General features: G+C 39.6%; 1 protein-coding gene across 1 annotated transcript; it reads right to left on the bottom strand.

Annotated features, from left to right (window-relative positions):
* Positions 1 to 1,109: 1,109 nt before the first annotated feature.
* Positions 1,110 to 17,407, bottom strand: LOC119798791 (transmembrane protein 79-like). Its single transcript, XM_038308405.1, has 5 exons — positions 17,258 to 17,407; positions 7,578 to 7,924; positions 5,013 to 5,582; positions 3,669 to 3,882; positions 1,110 to 1,799 (listed from the first exon to the last, which is right to left on the bottom strand). The coding sequence occupies exons 2-5, from the start codon at positions 7,849 to 7,851 to the stop codon at positions 1,544 to 1,546; spliced, it is 1,314 nt and encodes a 437-aa protein (XP_038164333.1). The 5' UTR covers positions 7,852 to 7,924; positions 17,258 to 17,407; the 3' UTR covers positions 1,110 to 1,543.

Raw genomic sequence — 17,407 nt, 5'->3', positions numbered from 1 at the left:
CTGCAGCCAGGTGTTTAGTGTCCAAATAGAAAAAAAATCTTGTCAGACAAGTGCCATTGTTCTAAACCAATAAATGTTGCTGCCGCTCCCTCCAGTTCAGGGGTCTGTCGCTTTCTAAATAAGATAATACTTGTAATAAATGATAAGAGGATGAAACAGCAGATTGATGAATTGCTTTGTGTTTAAGAAAGAGTTCACATTTAGGAAAAAGTAGACGGATAGGGGTGTGAAGGAAGTTATTTATGTTAAGAGAGAAAAAAACAACCTTAAACAGAGAAGGTGGACTCAGGTTTCAGCTCTAAAAAACCTACAACGCAGCGATAGAGATGATTCATCTCAATCCTCATCGCCATGCTGGGGACCAAAACATCTCGCCTGTTTAGCCAGGCCAACAACAACCCTAACGACTCCCCTTTTCAGAGGCATAGACCAGTATCGGGTATTGACCTTAACGACTCCCCATCACTAAGTGGTGGACCTATTCTTCCGGTTCAATTTGCATGTTTTCTAAGCCATAATAAGGCTTTGTTTGGGCCCCCCCCATAAGCCTACGTCAGACATTTTGAATTGAAAAAGCTTCCTGGATGGGAAGCGAAACGTCTTCAAACTTTGAAAACAAAGTCCCTATGAGGGACAGACCAAAGAAAGAACAGAAGCGCCTGGTTGGTTAATGGAACCAAATTCAGATTAAAAACAGTCATAAATCCCATCAATTAAAACACCTCCCTTTCATGTAATTTTTAATCTTATTTCTTAAGCTATTTTTTATTAATTTAAATAAAAAACATTTGGGGTTGATTCTTACTAGCACCACAGATGTAAATAGAATTTATCATTTGATCTTGAAAAAAGCGTGTAGTTTCTAACTGAATGAGCAGCCAGTGTGACCTCTAATTACCGTAACCTAAAAAGCTCATTAATCTCCTGTTGACTGAGAAACCAAACTAGTTCATCTTAAGAGAGGATGCCAGCAGGGTGGAGACTACCCCTACAACATGTTATCACATAATGACAGCGCCTGAATTGAAAGTGTACACAATCATTTCCCAGGAATAACCATCCAGTCGAGGGAAAAAGCAGCAACAACCAGAAAAAAAGACATATATATATATATTTCTTACAAATGGGTTTTATTCTGACTTAGTCCTGTACAAACCCTCTATAAAGTTAAAGTAGTACAATTTGACAACTGCAGCTGCTCTGTGGTTCTGTAAGGTTAAAACAAACAAAGCCACATACAGCGGAGAGCTTTTAAGTACTTAAATATAGGCATTGGAATAGCTTAAAAAGACAAAGGTTTTATCTGTACAGCATTGTTGAAAGGCCTGCAGGGCCTCAGCCAGGCACAGCGCTTGCATTTCAGATAATAAAGCGAAAAACCACATGAAAAAGGCTGCACACAGGAGGAGCAACAAGTAAAAGCTGTCACATAGTTGGAGGTTATGGTGGCAGCGGGTGTAGCTCTGCTGAGCAGCAGACCACAGGAATGGCCTATTTTTGGAAGGATGGCCTCCTCTCAGAGAAGAAAGCGCAGCTCTCCCTCTCACTGCGCGTCCAGGATGTCTGTGGGCAGGACGTCTGGTTTGCCACTCTGGCTCTGTGATGTTTCCCCTGACCAGGAAGACGGGGTGACCTGATTATACAGGGCGTCCTGAGAGCCGATGAGGGGCTGTTTGAGATTCAGATTGTACATAAGAAACAGATTGAGAACGACCATGGCAAGGAGAGGGAAGAAGGTCAGACCAGAACCGAAGCCTCTCCAGGAGCTGCACGTGTTGAGGCTGAACCAGAAAACAAGCCTGTGAAGAAAGAGAAGAACAAACCCACACAGGAAATCAGGTGGAGTTCAGATATTTATGATAAACACCATTTCCCTCATCAGCCTTGTTTACAGAACAGGGGATTTTTTAAAATCTTTTATTAAACACTCCAACATCAAACCTGCATCTGTTATGCTTGAATATTCCAGGGAACACACTGCACCATCTAATAGTTTGGTAGCTATCATATTGTGTTGAAATTTAAAAAATTGGATGCAAACTTCCTCAGCACATTTTCCACCTCCGGTTATTTTTCAGATTGATGAACATTTTCAGCTTTCTATAAATGGATGTAAAGAGACGGTTACTTCCAAGATTATGATTTTTTTTCCCTTTATTTACATCTAAAGACCCTAAGGATGACTCTGCCACCTCCATGCTTGACTGTGGTCTACCTATGTTTAAAAGCCTGAGGCAAGGCAAGGCAAGCCAAATTTATTTGTTTAGCACAATTCAGTACAAAGACAATACAAAGTGCTTTACATGATTAAAATATAGGAAAATAAAACAGAATCAAAGCAAATAGGAAAAAAATAAAATAAAAAATGCAGAAACAAAAAAGAACTGGACTAAAGAAAATAAAAAAGTTGAACTAATGATGTTTCAGTTGAACTGTTTAACTAGAACAGTCGAAGGCAATCCTAAACAAATGTGTTTTTAGTCTTGATTTAAAGGAACTCAGGCTTTCCGCACTTTTACAGTTTTCTAGAAGTTTGTTCCAGATATGTGGAGCATAGGAACTAAATGCTGCTTCTCCATGTTTAGTTCTGGTTCTAGGTATGCAGAGCAGGCTGGATCCAGAAGACCTGAGTGGTCTGGAGGGTTGATACACTAATAGCAAGTCTGTGATGTATTTAGGTGCTAAGATATTCAGAGATTTATGGACTAACAGAAGTATTTTAAAGTATATTCTCTGAGATACAGGGAGCCAGTGTAAGGACTTTAGAACTGGGGTGATGTGCTCTACTGTCTTAGTCTTAGTGAGGACACGGGCAGCATCGTTCTGGATCAGCTGCAGCTGTCTGATCCACTTTTTGGGCAGACCTGTGAAAACACTGTTGCAGTAATCAATTCGACTAAAAATAAACGCATGGATTAGTTTTTCCAGATCATGCTGAGACATTAGTCCTTTAATCCTGGAAATATTCTTCAGGTGATATAAAGTCAACCTTGTAATTGTCTTTAAATGCTTTTGGAGGTTCAAGTCTGAATCTGAGCTTGACTCTTTCAACTAGTGTTGAACTGATGGTGCTCTGTCTATCTATCTATTTTTTACTTGCTTTCATTCTGCTTTTATTTTACTTCTATTTTAGTGTTTAATTCCGTTAAAGCAGTTGGAAATGTCTTTGTACTCACTGTGCTATATAAATAAACTTGCCTTGCCTAAAGCTCCATCTTTGTCTCCTCTGGACATGCCCTTGATGTTTAGTGTCTCTGAGTCCATGTCCATGTTTAACTACAGTCCACGTTTAACTATGCTGGGGACCATTAGAGTTCCACTTAAAAAAAATGCCTTGAGTCTAGTCATTTATGGCAATTTTTTGAAGATTAGTTGCTTTTTTAGCCCTAAAATACAATACATTCAACCTTTTTGAACCAATCCATGTACTAAAAATGAATTCAAGGTGGGTGTTGTCAGGATAGAGTTAAGTCTATGGAAACGTTTAATCATGATTGATTAATCAGGTTTAATGTGACTGTATTCAAATAAGCAGTTATTAAGTAATGAATGCTTTAATATGTTTTGTGACAATTATTTGAAGTTAAAGGGTAGGTAGCTGTTAAATATCACTACAAGAAGCTGTGTAGGGATCCCACTAAATGCTTTGATCCACTTTAAGGCCTCACCTGCCAATGATGAACATGAAAACCAGTATAGGCACCAACTTCAGCTGCTCCTGATTTAGTAAAGTGGCCATCGTGACAAGGTTGAGGAGATAAAGGAGTAATTGTTCCAGGGACGATGTGACGAAAAGCTGCTGCAAAGTGTGTCTTCGAGGCGTCGACTCCTGCAGACTGAGGGAGCCGGAGCAGAACTGGCATAATGCACCCATCAGCATTGCTGCAAAGCAAAAAAAGGTGATAAGTCAGTCTTTTTCTTCAATCTGGGCCATCTGTCAACTATAAGCTCACAGCAAACCTGTCCGACGGCATCTTTGTGTTTTTGCATTTTTCCCTCATTTGAATGGAGCTCCTGCCAGCGAATTTGGCCAAATGCAAATAGTGTCATCTACTTGGTATATGGGTCAGAGGGCAATCCTGATATGATTGGGATGTTTTTGACACCTGTGTTCTCATTTAGTCAAGTTGGGAAATAGACAAATAGATTCACCCAACCGCTGTGCTCTTTAAAATATTTATATAACTTTCTCAGTAAACCTTACACAATAATACTTCAATGTATTTTGTTGGGATGTTATGTGCTGGACCAACACAAAATGTTTTGGAGGCACAATTGACCACATGTTTAATTTTTAAAATATTGAAACTGTAAAGTTTTTCCTGAATAAGTATTCAAACCCTTGGTTTAATACTTGGGAGAACAACCTTTTGAAGTAACTGTGGCCTTTATTCAGGGTTTTCTCTATCAGATCATACAGACTGAATAGAGAGGACTTTTTATAATGTTTTTATAAATTCATTTGGATTAAGACCTTTACTTTGACTAGACCCTGCTTTGATCTAAAACACTATAGCTCTTATTGTGTAATTATTTTTACTGCCATTTTAGAAGACAAGCCTCTAACTCAGTCTGGTATTCTGCTGTGTCTAAATTTATTCCTTCAAGTTTTGCCCTACATTTACCTCCATCCATCCATCTAACCAGAAATTCTGACTCTCATGTATTAAATAAAAAAATCATCCTCAAATCATCTGCACATTTTCTGCTTGAAGCCCGAAAACTGCCAATTTTGTTTTCATTTGACACCTCTTTAAATAGTTCTTCTGCAAGACGGACTTCTACTGATTTTTTTCTTGTCAATCTTCCATGAAGGTCAGATTCATTAAGAATGCATTGACTGGAAATTTTGGTTGTCTAAAGGCCCAGGGATATGTCTGCCTCACTAGGCTTAAAAGATAATTAAATTACAGGTTAGAGCTCAAACATTCTCAGACGAGGAAGCCAGACCGAAGCAATCCTCCCCTAATCTTTATGTTCTATTTGAGAGAGTGTTTGTGTCTGAAGCATACCGAGCACCACTGGGAGCGCAGCCACTGTGCAGCAGCAGAAGGTGAAAATGATGCGGCTGGTCACGTCGGGGCAGTCGGGGGGTCTTATGGGGACATAGAAATAGAGTGCATAGAGCATCCCAGCTGCACACATAAGGGAGGCCAGGACCGAGAAGAAAGCAGGAAGACGGCTCTGGCTGCATTTACACTGGCAGCAGTGACAGCATCTCCCCTGATCCGGAGGCTCCTGTGCTTCTGTATCAGTCTCTCTCAGGCCCTCAGGGGTCCACACAGCTAGCTCCACACTCTCCTGCGTTGGGCCTATCAGGGGGCGGCCCTCATCCAACGTGCTCTCTAGATTGGTGGATTCTGGACTCCATCTCGGTGTGTTCCTGCCATTGGGAATGTCGCCCTGAGAGGCCAGCAGAGGGGGGCCCCTGCAGTTTTCCATGGTGGCGTCCAAACTGTGCGAAGTGATGATGGGGCTGGAAAGAGTTTGATCCAGCTCCTCCTCCTCCTCCTCCTCTGTCTGGTTTACTCCGGAGGGTGCTGGAAGGTTAGCGCTGGGCTGCTGGTGGCACCAAATATAGCCTGATCGGATGGAAAAATATTTTATTGATTAAAATTTCTAAAGATGAGAGAGTTCAAGAAAACACTTTGTAGTACAAAGTGTGCAGAGAAATATTTCTAATAAGTCAGACTTCTTTAAAACCGACACAGCTTTTCAGCTCTTGACGAGAATAATTTAAGAGTAATTGTTGGCTACACTGTAATGGAAAATCATCCTGAGCAATTTTTAGTCTTTATAATGTGTCTCTGTTCCAAAGAAAAAAAAATCATAAATCGTTTGTCAGATTAAAAGTACCTTTTAAAATCACCAACTTTTCAGTCGGCAATAAAGATACTTTTCATTTAGACAACATTCCTATTATTGATTGGTTTAGTAAAAGAATCTAATCTTAAAAATGCATGTATATATATATATATATATATTTTTTTTTTTTTTTTAAATAGTTACATAACATTGTAACATTGTAACTATAAACATACATAACATATATGTTATGTATATATATAACCTGCATTGTTTACTTGATTCTTTCTTTTATTCCTGATTGTGACAAATATCTACACACCGCATTAACACAGTCATAAACAAAAGGAATATTTACAGTAAACATGAATATAAAATTCTAACCTTTTTTTTATACATACAGTATAAATAAGAACGATAAAATGTTACAGATAATAATAGTTTCACCACAATATCACCAGTAAAGCCCCATTTTGTATGTCGATTTTGTAATATAGGTATGATTGTGTGAAACTTTTTCCATTTTTGTGTAAACTTGTTTCATTCTCCAGTATTTGGACCTAAAACTCAGTGCTGCCCCCTGTGGGTTCAAACTTTGCTCCTGCAGTTGAATTTTTCTGTTGGTTAAAATGTTACAGCTTGGCGGTTGTCTCTGCCTTAGCCCCCCTTTTTGATTTGGGTATAATAATGCGTTAGATTTATCTAAGACCTGGGGAGTCAGGATGCTTTAGTTTTCAAATACATGGCTACTACGGGGGCTATCACATCATCAATGAAAACAACACTGTTCTACATAGTATTCCGGTTTACGAGTACAACTTGAATGCACCATATAACCATTTCAGTCAGAAACAGAGTTGGATTTGTTGTAGTAGGGCTATTATTAAATAGCGTTTTTCATGTGAGTATTTTATTGCGCATTAATTAGCACAACTTTTAATTTTAGGTATTTAGATTATTTAGTTATATCAATTTCATGTCACTTTCCCTTATCCTAACTACACCCCTGATTGAACCCCTCCGCTCTTCGTCTCTGTATCTGGGCTCCACCCTCTTCTGTGGTATTATTCAAAATGTGTCTGGGGGCGGTGTAATTCATTTACATCGGTTTAGTTACATTTCAATAGCAGCTTCATCTTTTTCAAAGCTGTAAAACGTTTTGTTCCCTTTGTGGTCTGACACTCACACATGGATCCTACGCTCTCAAACACACCATTCCACCAACAAACACCCCTGTTAAACGCTCATTTTATAGATTGGAGTGGAACAAGCTCCATCTTTATAGATAGTCCTTTACAAAATATATATGCATAGCATATATATATATATATATATATATATATATATATATATATATATATATATATATATATATAATATGCTTAATGTGGGTTTGTCAACACACAGTGGGAAAAAAAATAGATGCAAGTTTGAAAAAACTGACAACATGAAATGAAATATTTACATGCTTGTGGTTAGAGGAAAGGCAAATCGAAATAAAATCGCAATAACGGTTAAAAAGAATCACAATTTGGATTTTTGACAAAATCGTTCAGACCTACGGTAAACCTGTTGCTTTGTTACTGAAGGAAGGTAAAGAAACTTGATCCAAGCCCCAGGAAATACTGTTTGACGTGGCTCCTCCAGAGGTTGTTGGTACTTTCTATTTTAACTCCCTTTGGAACCAGTCTGGATTGGCTTTAATTTTCCTTCTTTCGCTCTGACCAAGAGACAGAGAATAAAAAAAAAAAAATACAGCAGCAATGACTCACTTCTCAATTGCTCTTTTACTGGTGGAGGCCCCAGAGAGCGCTGGGAGCCTGAGATTGAATGAGAAGCCGAGCGCAGTTCCTCCACGGACGATTCTGGGCTGTCTGACACCGGTGCCAGGGAGATCTGGGTGTCCAGGTCCAGGAACGGCGAGAAGGAGAGCCTAGTGGGGTCAATGTCCTGGAGCTGGTTGATGATGTCGCTGATCGACTCCTTCACGGTGTCCAGCTCCTCCGCATTCTGCCTGTCAGTGGCCTGAAGCTCCGAGGTGCTCATAGTCACGCAGGCTGAGAGGAGCAAGATAAGGAGCAGAGGAAAACCAGGCTGGTGTCAGCTACAGCCTGCAGACCTGGAAACAGAGCACTGTGTTAAAAGCCATTTCAGCTTTACTTCAATCTCTAATCAAATAGCTTTATACGGTTTCTTTAAACAACTGAGGGCGACAGAAAGCTGCTATAAAACAGAAACCAAATCAGTCAAAAAGAAAAGAAGCAGAAAAGCTTAAAAATTAAAACCAAAGCAACAGATAGAGAACAGATCAGTGTTAGTGCAACCATTGTGCTTTATTTTTTCAGTTTAAGACTAAATAATTTGTGCTTCTCAATTTAAACTAAGTTCCTTGTAAGCATTTATATCTGTTATTTTGTCATATGACAATCAAAGTTTTATTTTATCTTAAGATACCTAATATCATGGGAAATTATTTTATATTAATGGGATCCTCACCGATTATTCGTGTTGAAACTGGAACTTCCCAGAGGAAAAATGCAGAATTATTCCAGACTTTTACTCGGAAATAGACTAACTAATTCATCAGCTACATTTCTGATTTTGGTAAGGATTTATACGCCTTATGAAAGTTTTTAAACCACATAATTGCCTCCATCCATCTTCTCTCCATCCGATTCCTGTAGCTGAATAGCATCCCCATAGCATGAAGCTGCCACCGCCATGTTTCCCAGTGGGGAATGAAGTGCATGTAGCCCAAAACACATGGAGTTTCTAGTCTAATATGATCCCTTAAGTAAAAATATGTGAAGAGGACACCTTTCAGCTGACCAATCAAATGTTTTTCTCACCAGAGCTGTGGATCCATGTAGCTCCTCCAGTTATTATTGGCTGCTTCTTTAAATTAAGGTTCTCAGCACCTAGAAGTTTAGGTTTGTGTAGGTTGATGGCCATATCTGGGAGGTTTGACAGCTTTCAGTTGTCAGATGATGAATTGATTACTGCTTCAACAGATTTAGAAAACTGTGATGTAGTTTTAACACCAGGCTCTGCTAAGGATTTGCCCATAGCTTCATCTCTGACTCGTCTGCTATGTTTCCTAGTCCTTCCTGTTGAGGTTTGTTTACTAATGTTCTTTAAGAAAACCTCTGAGGCCTTCATGGAGCAGCTGTTTGACAGGAGCACTCTGTTTACAAACTACTAGCCTCTGAAGGCAATAGGTTCCATTAGGCTTCGGGGCATCAGAGTAAAGGAGGCTGGATATAGGTATTTGCAGCTATTCAGATGTTTATTGGAAAAAATTGGAAGATTAAAGACATGCATCATTTTCCACTAACTTCCAAAAAATTCTTAATGTTACGCTGATTTATCACACAAAAACAAAATGAACTGTGGCATATAGAAACAAGAAAAGTGAAAAATTAGTTAGGAATAATTTCTGAGGCTTTTGAATTTAAATGTCTTTTTTTTGTAGGTAGGGTTGTAAACAAGAGTAAGAGAAAAATAAAGTAATCTGATATATGTAAGCAATATAATTATGGAAAAATGTTATTTGAAGATAAAGACTTATTACTTAATTATTTTTCCTATAAGAAGCGGGCAGAAATAGAACCTCATGTTCTATTTCAGCTTGTTGTGTTTTTTGTAATGGAGGAATAGCTCATTTAATTTGGAAGAAAACAGCTGGATAGTGCTAACATTGCATCACTTTTCCACTGTTATCATCTCTGTCCTCTGTTACTGTTTAGTGACACCAGCTGTTTATTTAGAAGAGCATCTCCTGACAGCAGAGCATACATTAAGATATTTACATCTAAAGCTGTATGTTAAGATACTTGGTCATCGTGGTTGTTAAGAGCATTTTCCAGTCTACTATCTACTTCTAGAAGGATTGAAATGGTTTAATGTTGGACAAACTGTAGTTTCAAAGCATTTTTTGCAGCACTGCATTCGTATTTTAGGCTCCTTTAACTTTCAGGCATTGACTGATTAAGCCCCCAAATGAATGCAATATTTGATATATCTGTGCCAGGCATCGAAGGGGTGTGTGCTCAACAACTTGAAGGCCATCAGTTGGAGTTAACAGCAACCATAAAAGTTGCAGCTTGCGCTAACGTCAATAAGCACAAACAGGAAAGAGTGAGATGTAAAGTTAACGGAAAGATAATCCAAGCCAATATGCTTTCCTGAAGTCTTAATTAAATGTCTTGGAGATAAAATAGATTTGAATTACACTGTTACACAGCCAGTGATTACAGCTTGCTTCCCTGCAGCTAATTTAAGGGCCTGCAGCTACGCTCTGCCTCTCTCTTTTGCACAGTGTGTGTTTTTGAGGAAAACAAATTATGCACTTAGTGAGAACCAGCCGGTCTGTCTGCACCCACAACAAACAGAGCTCAGGTTAGCACCTGAAACTGTTTCATATGACTTCCCCGATGGGGATCAGAACCAAAATAAATGGGAACATGGTGTAAAACAACATTTTCAGAAACTTTTTTCCACTTTAATGAAGCTGGGATATCTGAGCGAAAAGCAGTTGTTCTCTTATTTTCAAGATTTTCTGCTAGAGGGCAGAATTCATAATAAATGGAAAATTCTCAAGACCCTGAAGCCAAAAAGCAGCAGACCATCATACTACCACCGCCATGCTTGACTTTTTGAATTATTCTTTTTGAAATGCTGTTTTTTTACCCCAGATATAATTGGGTGCAAAACACCAAAAAACTTTCAACATTTGTCTGGTCAGTCGTCCACAGAATATTTTCCCTATATCACCACCAACATGCATTCTAGTGAGACGGACCTTTGTTTTCTTTTCAGTCAGCAGCGGTTTTGGTCCATCTTGTACAGATTTTGTTTTTGTTCTGTTGCTTTCTGAGCTTTGCTGAGTCACCCAATGTCTTCAGTGGTTCGGATGTTGCTGTGGATTTGGCTACGACCTCCTGGATGAGTTGATGATTTCCTGTAAAAATTATTTTGGAAGGCAGTCCACTCCTGGGAAGGTTCCCGACTATTCTAGGTCTTTTTTTTTACTTTGCTCTGCTAAAACTGTTCTAGACTGGGACAATAGTTAAAGTATAAAGTAACCTTTAAAAAAAACAGCCACTCACTATATAAATTGAAAGCTCAATTTTTCAACTATTTAGAAAATTCTTTGAGATAGTGCCAACGATGAGGAAGGTGTTGTTGGTCTCTGTCTCCATCTCCCGATACGCTCTCACCTGTGTCCAACTTTTCAGACATTTCAACACTTCACTTCCTGTTTGGATTAACTGAGTGTGCAACTGAGTGTGCAGCTGTTCAGAGGATCTCCATCTGAAGTTAAGTTATTTTCTCTGTGATATCTCTGTATCTAAGTAACTCTAACTGACTACTTTAAAACATAGCACCTTCTGCTGCACTTTTCTACTGAGCACTTGTCAGTTTCACACGGTTTTATTTCTGATAGCAAGAAGTAGCTAGCCTAGGCTAGCGCTAGCTTAGCATTGCTATGGCTTCTCTCTCTCCCTCCCTTGACTCTTTTCCAACTCTTCCTTCTTCCTCTCCTCTCTCCTGCTCTCTGTGTCAGATGTTCAGTTATTCCTCTGCCTCCTTTAGTGATAATGGGATGTGTAATAAGTGTAGTATTTTTGTAGCTTTGGAGGCGAGGGTGTCAGAGTTAGAATCCAGGCTTCAGGCTGTTGAAGTAGGCCCCCCACGTAGCTGTCCTCCAAAAGTGCCTGAGCAGCCAGGCGATTGGGTAACTGTACGCAGAAAGCGTAGTCGTGGATCTCTGCCCACTGGTCACCACCAACCCGTTCACGTTTCTAACCGGTTTTCCCCACTCAGTGACACACCCACTGAGAAGCCCACTCTGGTGATTGGCAGCTCCATAGTCAGAAACGTGGCATTAGAGACACCAGGGACCATAGTCAAATGTTTGCCGGGGGCCAGAACGGGCGACATCAAATCCTACCTGAAACTACTGGCTAAGGATAAGGTTAAATACAGTAAGATTGTTATTCACGCTGGTGGTAATGACACCCGGTTACGCCGATCGGAGGTCACTAAAATTAGTGTTGCTTCGGTGTGTAAGTTTGCCAAAAAAATGTCGGACTCCGTAATTTTCTCTGGTCCCCTCCCTGATCTGACCAGTGATGACATGTTTAGCCGCATGTCGTCATTCAACCGCTGGTTGTCTAGGTGGTGCCCTGAAAACAACGTGGGCTACATTAATAATTGGCAATCCTTTTGGGGAAAGCCTGGTCTGATTCGGAGAGACGGCATCCATCCCACTTTGGATGGTGCAGCTCTTCTTTCTAGGAATCTGGCCACATTTATTAGTCCTCCAAAACCCTGACCACCCAGGGTGCAGACCAGGAAGCAGAGTTGTAGTTTAACACACATCTCTGCAGCTTCTCTACTGTTACCCACTCTTTACTCCATCCAGACAGTGTCTTGCCCACGACCAAAATCTAATAAATTAGCAAAGATTCCCAAAGGAGTAAATCATGATAATCTAATTAAAATCAAAATAACTCCAATTGGGGAAAAAGTTAAAACAATTAAATGCGGTCTGTTTAACATAAGATCGCTTTCCTCTAAAAGTCTACTAGTTAATGACTTGATTTGTGATAATCACATTGACTTGTTTTGCCTTACAGAAACCTGGCTGCAGCAAGAGGATTATGTGAGCATAAATGAGGCAACTCCTTCAAGCTATTTAAATTTTCACATCCCCAGAAGTTCTGGGCGAGGAGGAGGAGTAGCAACAATCTTCCAGTCTGACTTACTGATTACTCCCAAAACAATTAATACCTACAACTCTTTTGAACATTTAACCCTTAATTTCCCTGATCCAAATTTCAAGGCAAGAAAACCTCTTCTTTTTGTAACTTTGTATCGTCCACCAGGTCCTTACTCTGAATTTTTAGATGAGTTTTCAGAGTTCCTTTCTGATTTGGTATTAAATACTGACAGGGTCATCATAGTGGGAGATTTTAACATCCATGCTGACATTGAAGGCGATAGCTTAAGAGCAGCCTTTAATGCTATCTTAGACACTATTGGCTTTGTTCAAAATGTGAATAGTCCCACGCATTCTCATCTTCATACTTTGGATCTTGTGCTGACATACGGCATATAATGTGAAGAAATAACAGTATTTCCTCACAACCCTGTCCTCTCTGACCACTTTCTAATAACCTTCAGGATTACTTTAACAGAGTTCTCCTCCCCCAAAAGAAGGTTCAATTTTAGTAGATCTTTATCAGATAGTGCAGTTATAAATTTTAAAGAATCTGCTTCACTTTCTCTCTGCTCTGTGTCACTGAGCAGTGCTGCAGAGTGCAAAAGCTTAGCTTATTCCCCTTCACAGGTTGATGATTTTGTTGATGGGGTTGCTAGTTCTCTGCGTATTGCCTTAGACAACGCAGCTCCTTTGAAAATGAAAACCGTTAAAAATAGAAAGCTTGCTCCTTGGTTTAATGCAGAGCTGCGTACTTTGAAGCAAAATGCTAGGAAACTGGAGAGAAAATATCGCTCCACAGGCCTGCGAGAGTCCTTCCTAGTCTGGAAAAATGGTTTACTGCTGTATAAGAGGACCCTTTGTAAAGCAAGAGCAGCATACTTCTCCTCATTAATAGAGGAGAATAAGAATAATCCTAGATTTCTTTTTAATACAGTTGCCAAACTCACCCAGAGCCATAGCTCTGTTGAACCGTCCATTCCACCTGCTCTTAGCAGCAATGATTTTATGGGATTCTTTATAAATAAGATTGATCTTATTAAAAATAAGATCATAAGCACTCCTCGATCCGCGATTGTACCTGAGGTAGTCATGGAATCTGAACCGGGTTTAGACTGCTTTGATCCAGTTGAACTCTCTGAATTAGCAAAATTATTGTCTTCATCTAAGCCTTCAACTTGTATGTTAGATCCAGTTCCAACCAGGTTATTTAAGGAGGTATTCCCTTTGATCTCCTCCTCCATTTTAGATGTGATTAATCTATCTCTGTTACAGGGATATGTACCTAAAGCTTTTAAGATTGCTGTAATTAAACCTCTGCTTAAGAAACCGTCTCTTGACCCAGATGACTTGGTCAATTATAGACCTATATCCAATCTTCCTTTCTTATCCAAAATTCTTGAGAAAGTAGTTGCCAAACAAGTTTGCGATCACTTCCACCATAATGAACTTTTTGAAGAGTTTCAGTCTGGCTTTAGAGCTCATCATAGCACTGAAACAGCTCTGGTGAAAGTCACTAATGATATTCTCATGGCCTCAGATAATGGACTTGTATCTGTGCTCGTCCTGTTGGATCTTAGTGCTGCATTTGATACAGTTGACCATAATATTCTTTTAGAAAGACTTGAATATTTTGTTGGAATTAAAGGAACAGCACTAGACTGGTTCAAATCTTATCTATCTGATCGAATTCAGTTTGTTCATGTTAATGATAGATCTTCAACACGCTCAAAGGTTACCTGTGGAGTACCACAGGGATCAGTGCTAGGACCAATTCTCTTTACTTTATACATGCTCCCAATTGGTAGAATTATTAGACAGCATGGGATTAATTTCCACTGTTATGTTGATGATACCCAGCTATATCTGTCTATAAATCCAGATGAAGCTAACCCATTACATAGATTACAGGCATGTCTTGAAGACATAAAAACCTGGATGACTCTTAACTTTCTGCTTCTGAATGCAGACAAAACAGAAGTTATAGTCTTTGGACCAGAGTCTCTGAAAAAGAAACTGATTAGCCAGTCACTTCATTTGGATGGGATTAAACTGATTTCAGATAATAAAGTAAAAAATCTTGGTGTTATTTTTGATCAGGACCTGTCATTTAAATCCCATATCAAAGAGGTTTCTAGAATTTCCTTCTTTCATCTGAGGAACATTGCAAAAATTAGAAATATCCTGTCCAGGGGTGATGCTGAGAAACTAGTCCATGCATTTGTTACTTCAAGGCTGGACTATTGTAATTCTTTACTATCAGGAAGTCCACAAACTGTAGTTAAAAGCCTTCAGCTGATCCAAAATGCTGCAGCCAGAGTTCTAATGAAAATGAAAAAGAGAGATCATATCTCTCCTATCCTGGCTTCTCTTCATTGGCTTCCTGTTAAATCAAGAATAGAATTTAAAATCCTCCTTCTCACATATAAAGCCTTAAATGGCCAAGCTCCATCTTATATCAGAGATCTGATTGTTCCTTATGTTCCTAACAGAGCACTTCGCTCTCAATCTGCAGGTTTACTAGTGGTTCCTAGAATTTCTAAAAGTAGAATGGGAGGCAGATCTTTTAGTTATCAGGCTCCTCTCCTGTGGAACCAACTACCAGTTTTAGTCCGTGAGGCAGACACCCTGTCTACTTTTAAGGCTAGGCTTAAAACTTTCATTTTTGATAAAGCTTATAGTTAGGGTGGCTCAGGTTATCCTGAGCTATCTCTATAGTTATGCTGCTATAGGCTTAGACTTTTGGAGGACATAGGGACCCCCATTTCATCATTCTGCTTCATTTTCTCTCTGTTCTCCTATTCTGCAGAATCTGTTAGTTCAATCTCTAACCTTCTGCTCTCTCTGCTTTTCCTCAGAGTAGCTTTGCCTCGTCTGTTCCTGTTTGGCTGTGACGTCATCCTGGAAAAAAACATCAGCTGTGCTGCTTCTATCAACACCCTTGTTAATAGATGTTGGAGATCGGCCTGTTTTCCAGTGTGGTCCTGTTTCTCTGGCCGTGACTGAGTGGATGTGCTCTCTTCGTCCTCTGGCATGGGAGCTGCCTTGGAGCTCGTCTGCCTGGCTGTGTGTTTCCTGGACGGGGCCGCCTTTTACAGCTGCTTTTTGTATCTCTGCTTCTGTCTCCTTGAACCCCAGTCGGCCTCGGCAGATGGCCGCTCACACTGAGCCTGGTTCTGCTGGAGGTTTCTTCCTGTTAAAAGGGAGTTTTTCCTCTCCACTGTCGCTACAAGCATGCTTAGTGTGGGGGATTGTATTTGAGTCAATGAGTCAATGCAATCAACTGGTTTTCCTTAGATAGAAAACTTTGTATCAATTTGACTGTATGATCTGGTTGAACTGTAAAGTGCCTTGAGATGACATGTGTTGTGAATTTGGCACTATATAAATAAACTGAATTGAATTGAATTGAACATCTTTTTCTGAATCTGACATTGTAGCATGGCATAGACAATTCACGTTTGCAGTTTGAAGAACACCTGCTTGCTTCTGATGATTTCCTTTAGCTAACCACTAAGTGTTTGCATTATATGACTCATCCATTTACAATAGTTTTCACTAGATGGGAATGGAGCTAATGATCTGCATTGGATGGCGCACATGACGTGAAAAAAATATTTATAAACATTTAACTGAAGCCAAGAGTAACGAGTAACGTTTGTTTTATAAATGTAAGGAATAAAACGTACAGATACTTGTGAAAAAATGCAATGAGTAGAAGTCAGAAGTAGGAAGAAAAATAAGTCATGGAGTAAAGTATAGATACCTAAAAAGTGTACTTAAGTACAGTAACGAAGTATTTGTACTTCGTTATTTGACACCTCTGATCATTAGGTATAACAAATGGGAAAGGGGTTTGCAAAAAGGGAAGTTAATCAGGAGCTTTTTTCAATAAAAAAACAAACAAACAAAAAAAGTAACTTAACCATGTTATATCCAGGGTGGTATACAGGGTGGTGTTGTGGTGGCAGGCGCACTACCACACCTAGTTTAGCCTTGGGCCGGCCCTGATCTTTAAATTGTAAAGTAAAAAAATCAAGTTTTAAGTCTTTCTTTTTAGCCGACGTCTTAAAAGAAAACCATAAAATGCTCCAAGCTGATGAAAGGCTCTGCCAGCTGAAAGTACAATAGCCCCAACAGGGCGCCTTTTGTGGGTCTGGCACCGCTTGAACCATTTCAATCACATCTGCAGATTGCGTTTAGAGCTTTTTCTCCTGCTCTTTTTTTTTTATTCTGGCGCACATCCAGCTGCGGTGCTGGAGTCAGCACGCAAACCTATTCGTGCACGACCAGTTTCTAAACAAATGAGAATCTTAGATGTATAGATTACAATTAGGGGGCCTACGGGCCCCGGGAGGATAAATCAGTGTGGTTTGTCAGAGCTGGCATATAGGGGGGTTAGAGAGAGAGAGAAAACAACAAAAAAAAGTTTTTTCCATGCAGCCGAGAAACTGTTAAATACGTTTTTGGTCTAAAATAAATAAGTTAAGCTTTGTTCAGAGTAGAAGTCTGCAGGAATCTTCAGATTTCTCATTAAATGGATCTGATGAAGCGCCTGAATCCATATGAAGCGGTGCGTAAAACGCAAAGTCATTCAGAAATCACTCACCGGCACTCAGGAGCTGATGGGTTACATGTAAAACTCAAACACTGGTTTCAAATCCAAATCAATGTGCTTCACTGAACAGAAAAAAAAAAAACTAGTTTTCTCCTCCAAAATGAACTTACTGGGAGCTTGCAGTGTTGGTTTACTCCTCCGTCCTGCTTCCCTCCCCCTCGGTTTGCTTTTTGTCTTCCAGGATCCTGAACTTCTGAATCAAATTTCAGGACGGACAAATAGTAGGCTTTTCCTCCGCCCACCCGTGGTTTTCCTTTTTT

This window comes from Cyprinodon tularosa, unplaced genomic scaffold (genome assembly GCF_016077235.1).
Source record: "Cyprinodon tularosa strain WSP-4 unplaced genomic scaffold, ASM1607723v1 ctg636, whole genome shotgun sequence".
Taxonomy (NCBI): Eukaryota; Metazoa; Chordata; class Actinopteri; order Cyprinodontiformes; family Cyprinodontidae; genus Cyprinodon; species Cyprinodon tularosa.
The sequence above is the reverse complement of the archived record's forward strand: the minus strand, read 5'-3'. Positions and strand labels throughout refer to the sequence as shown.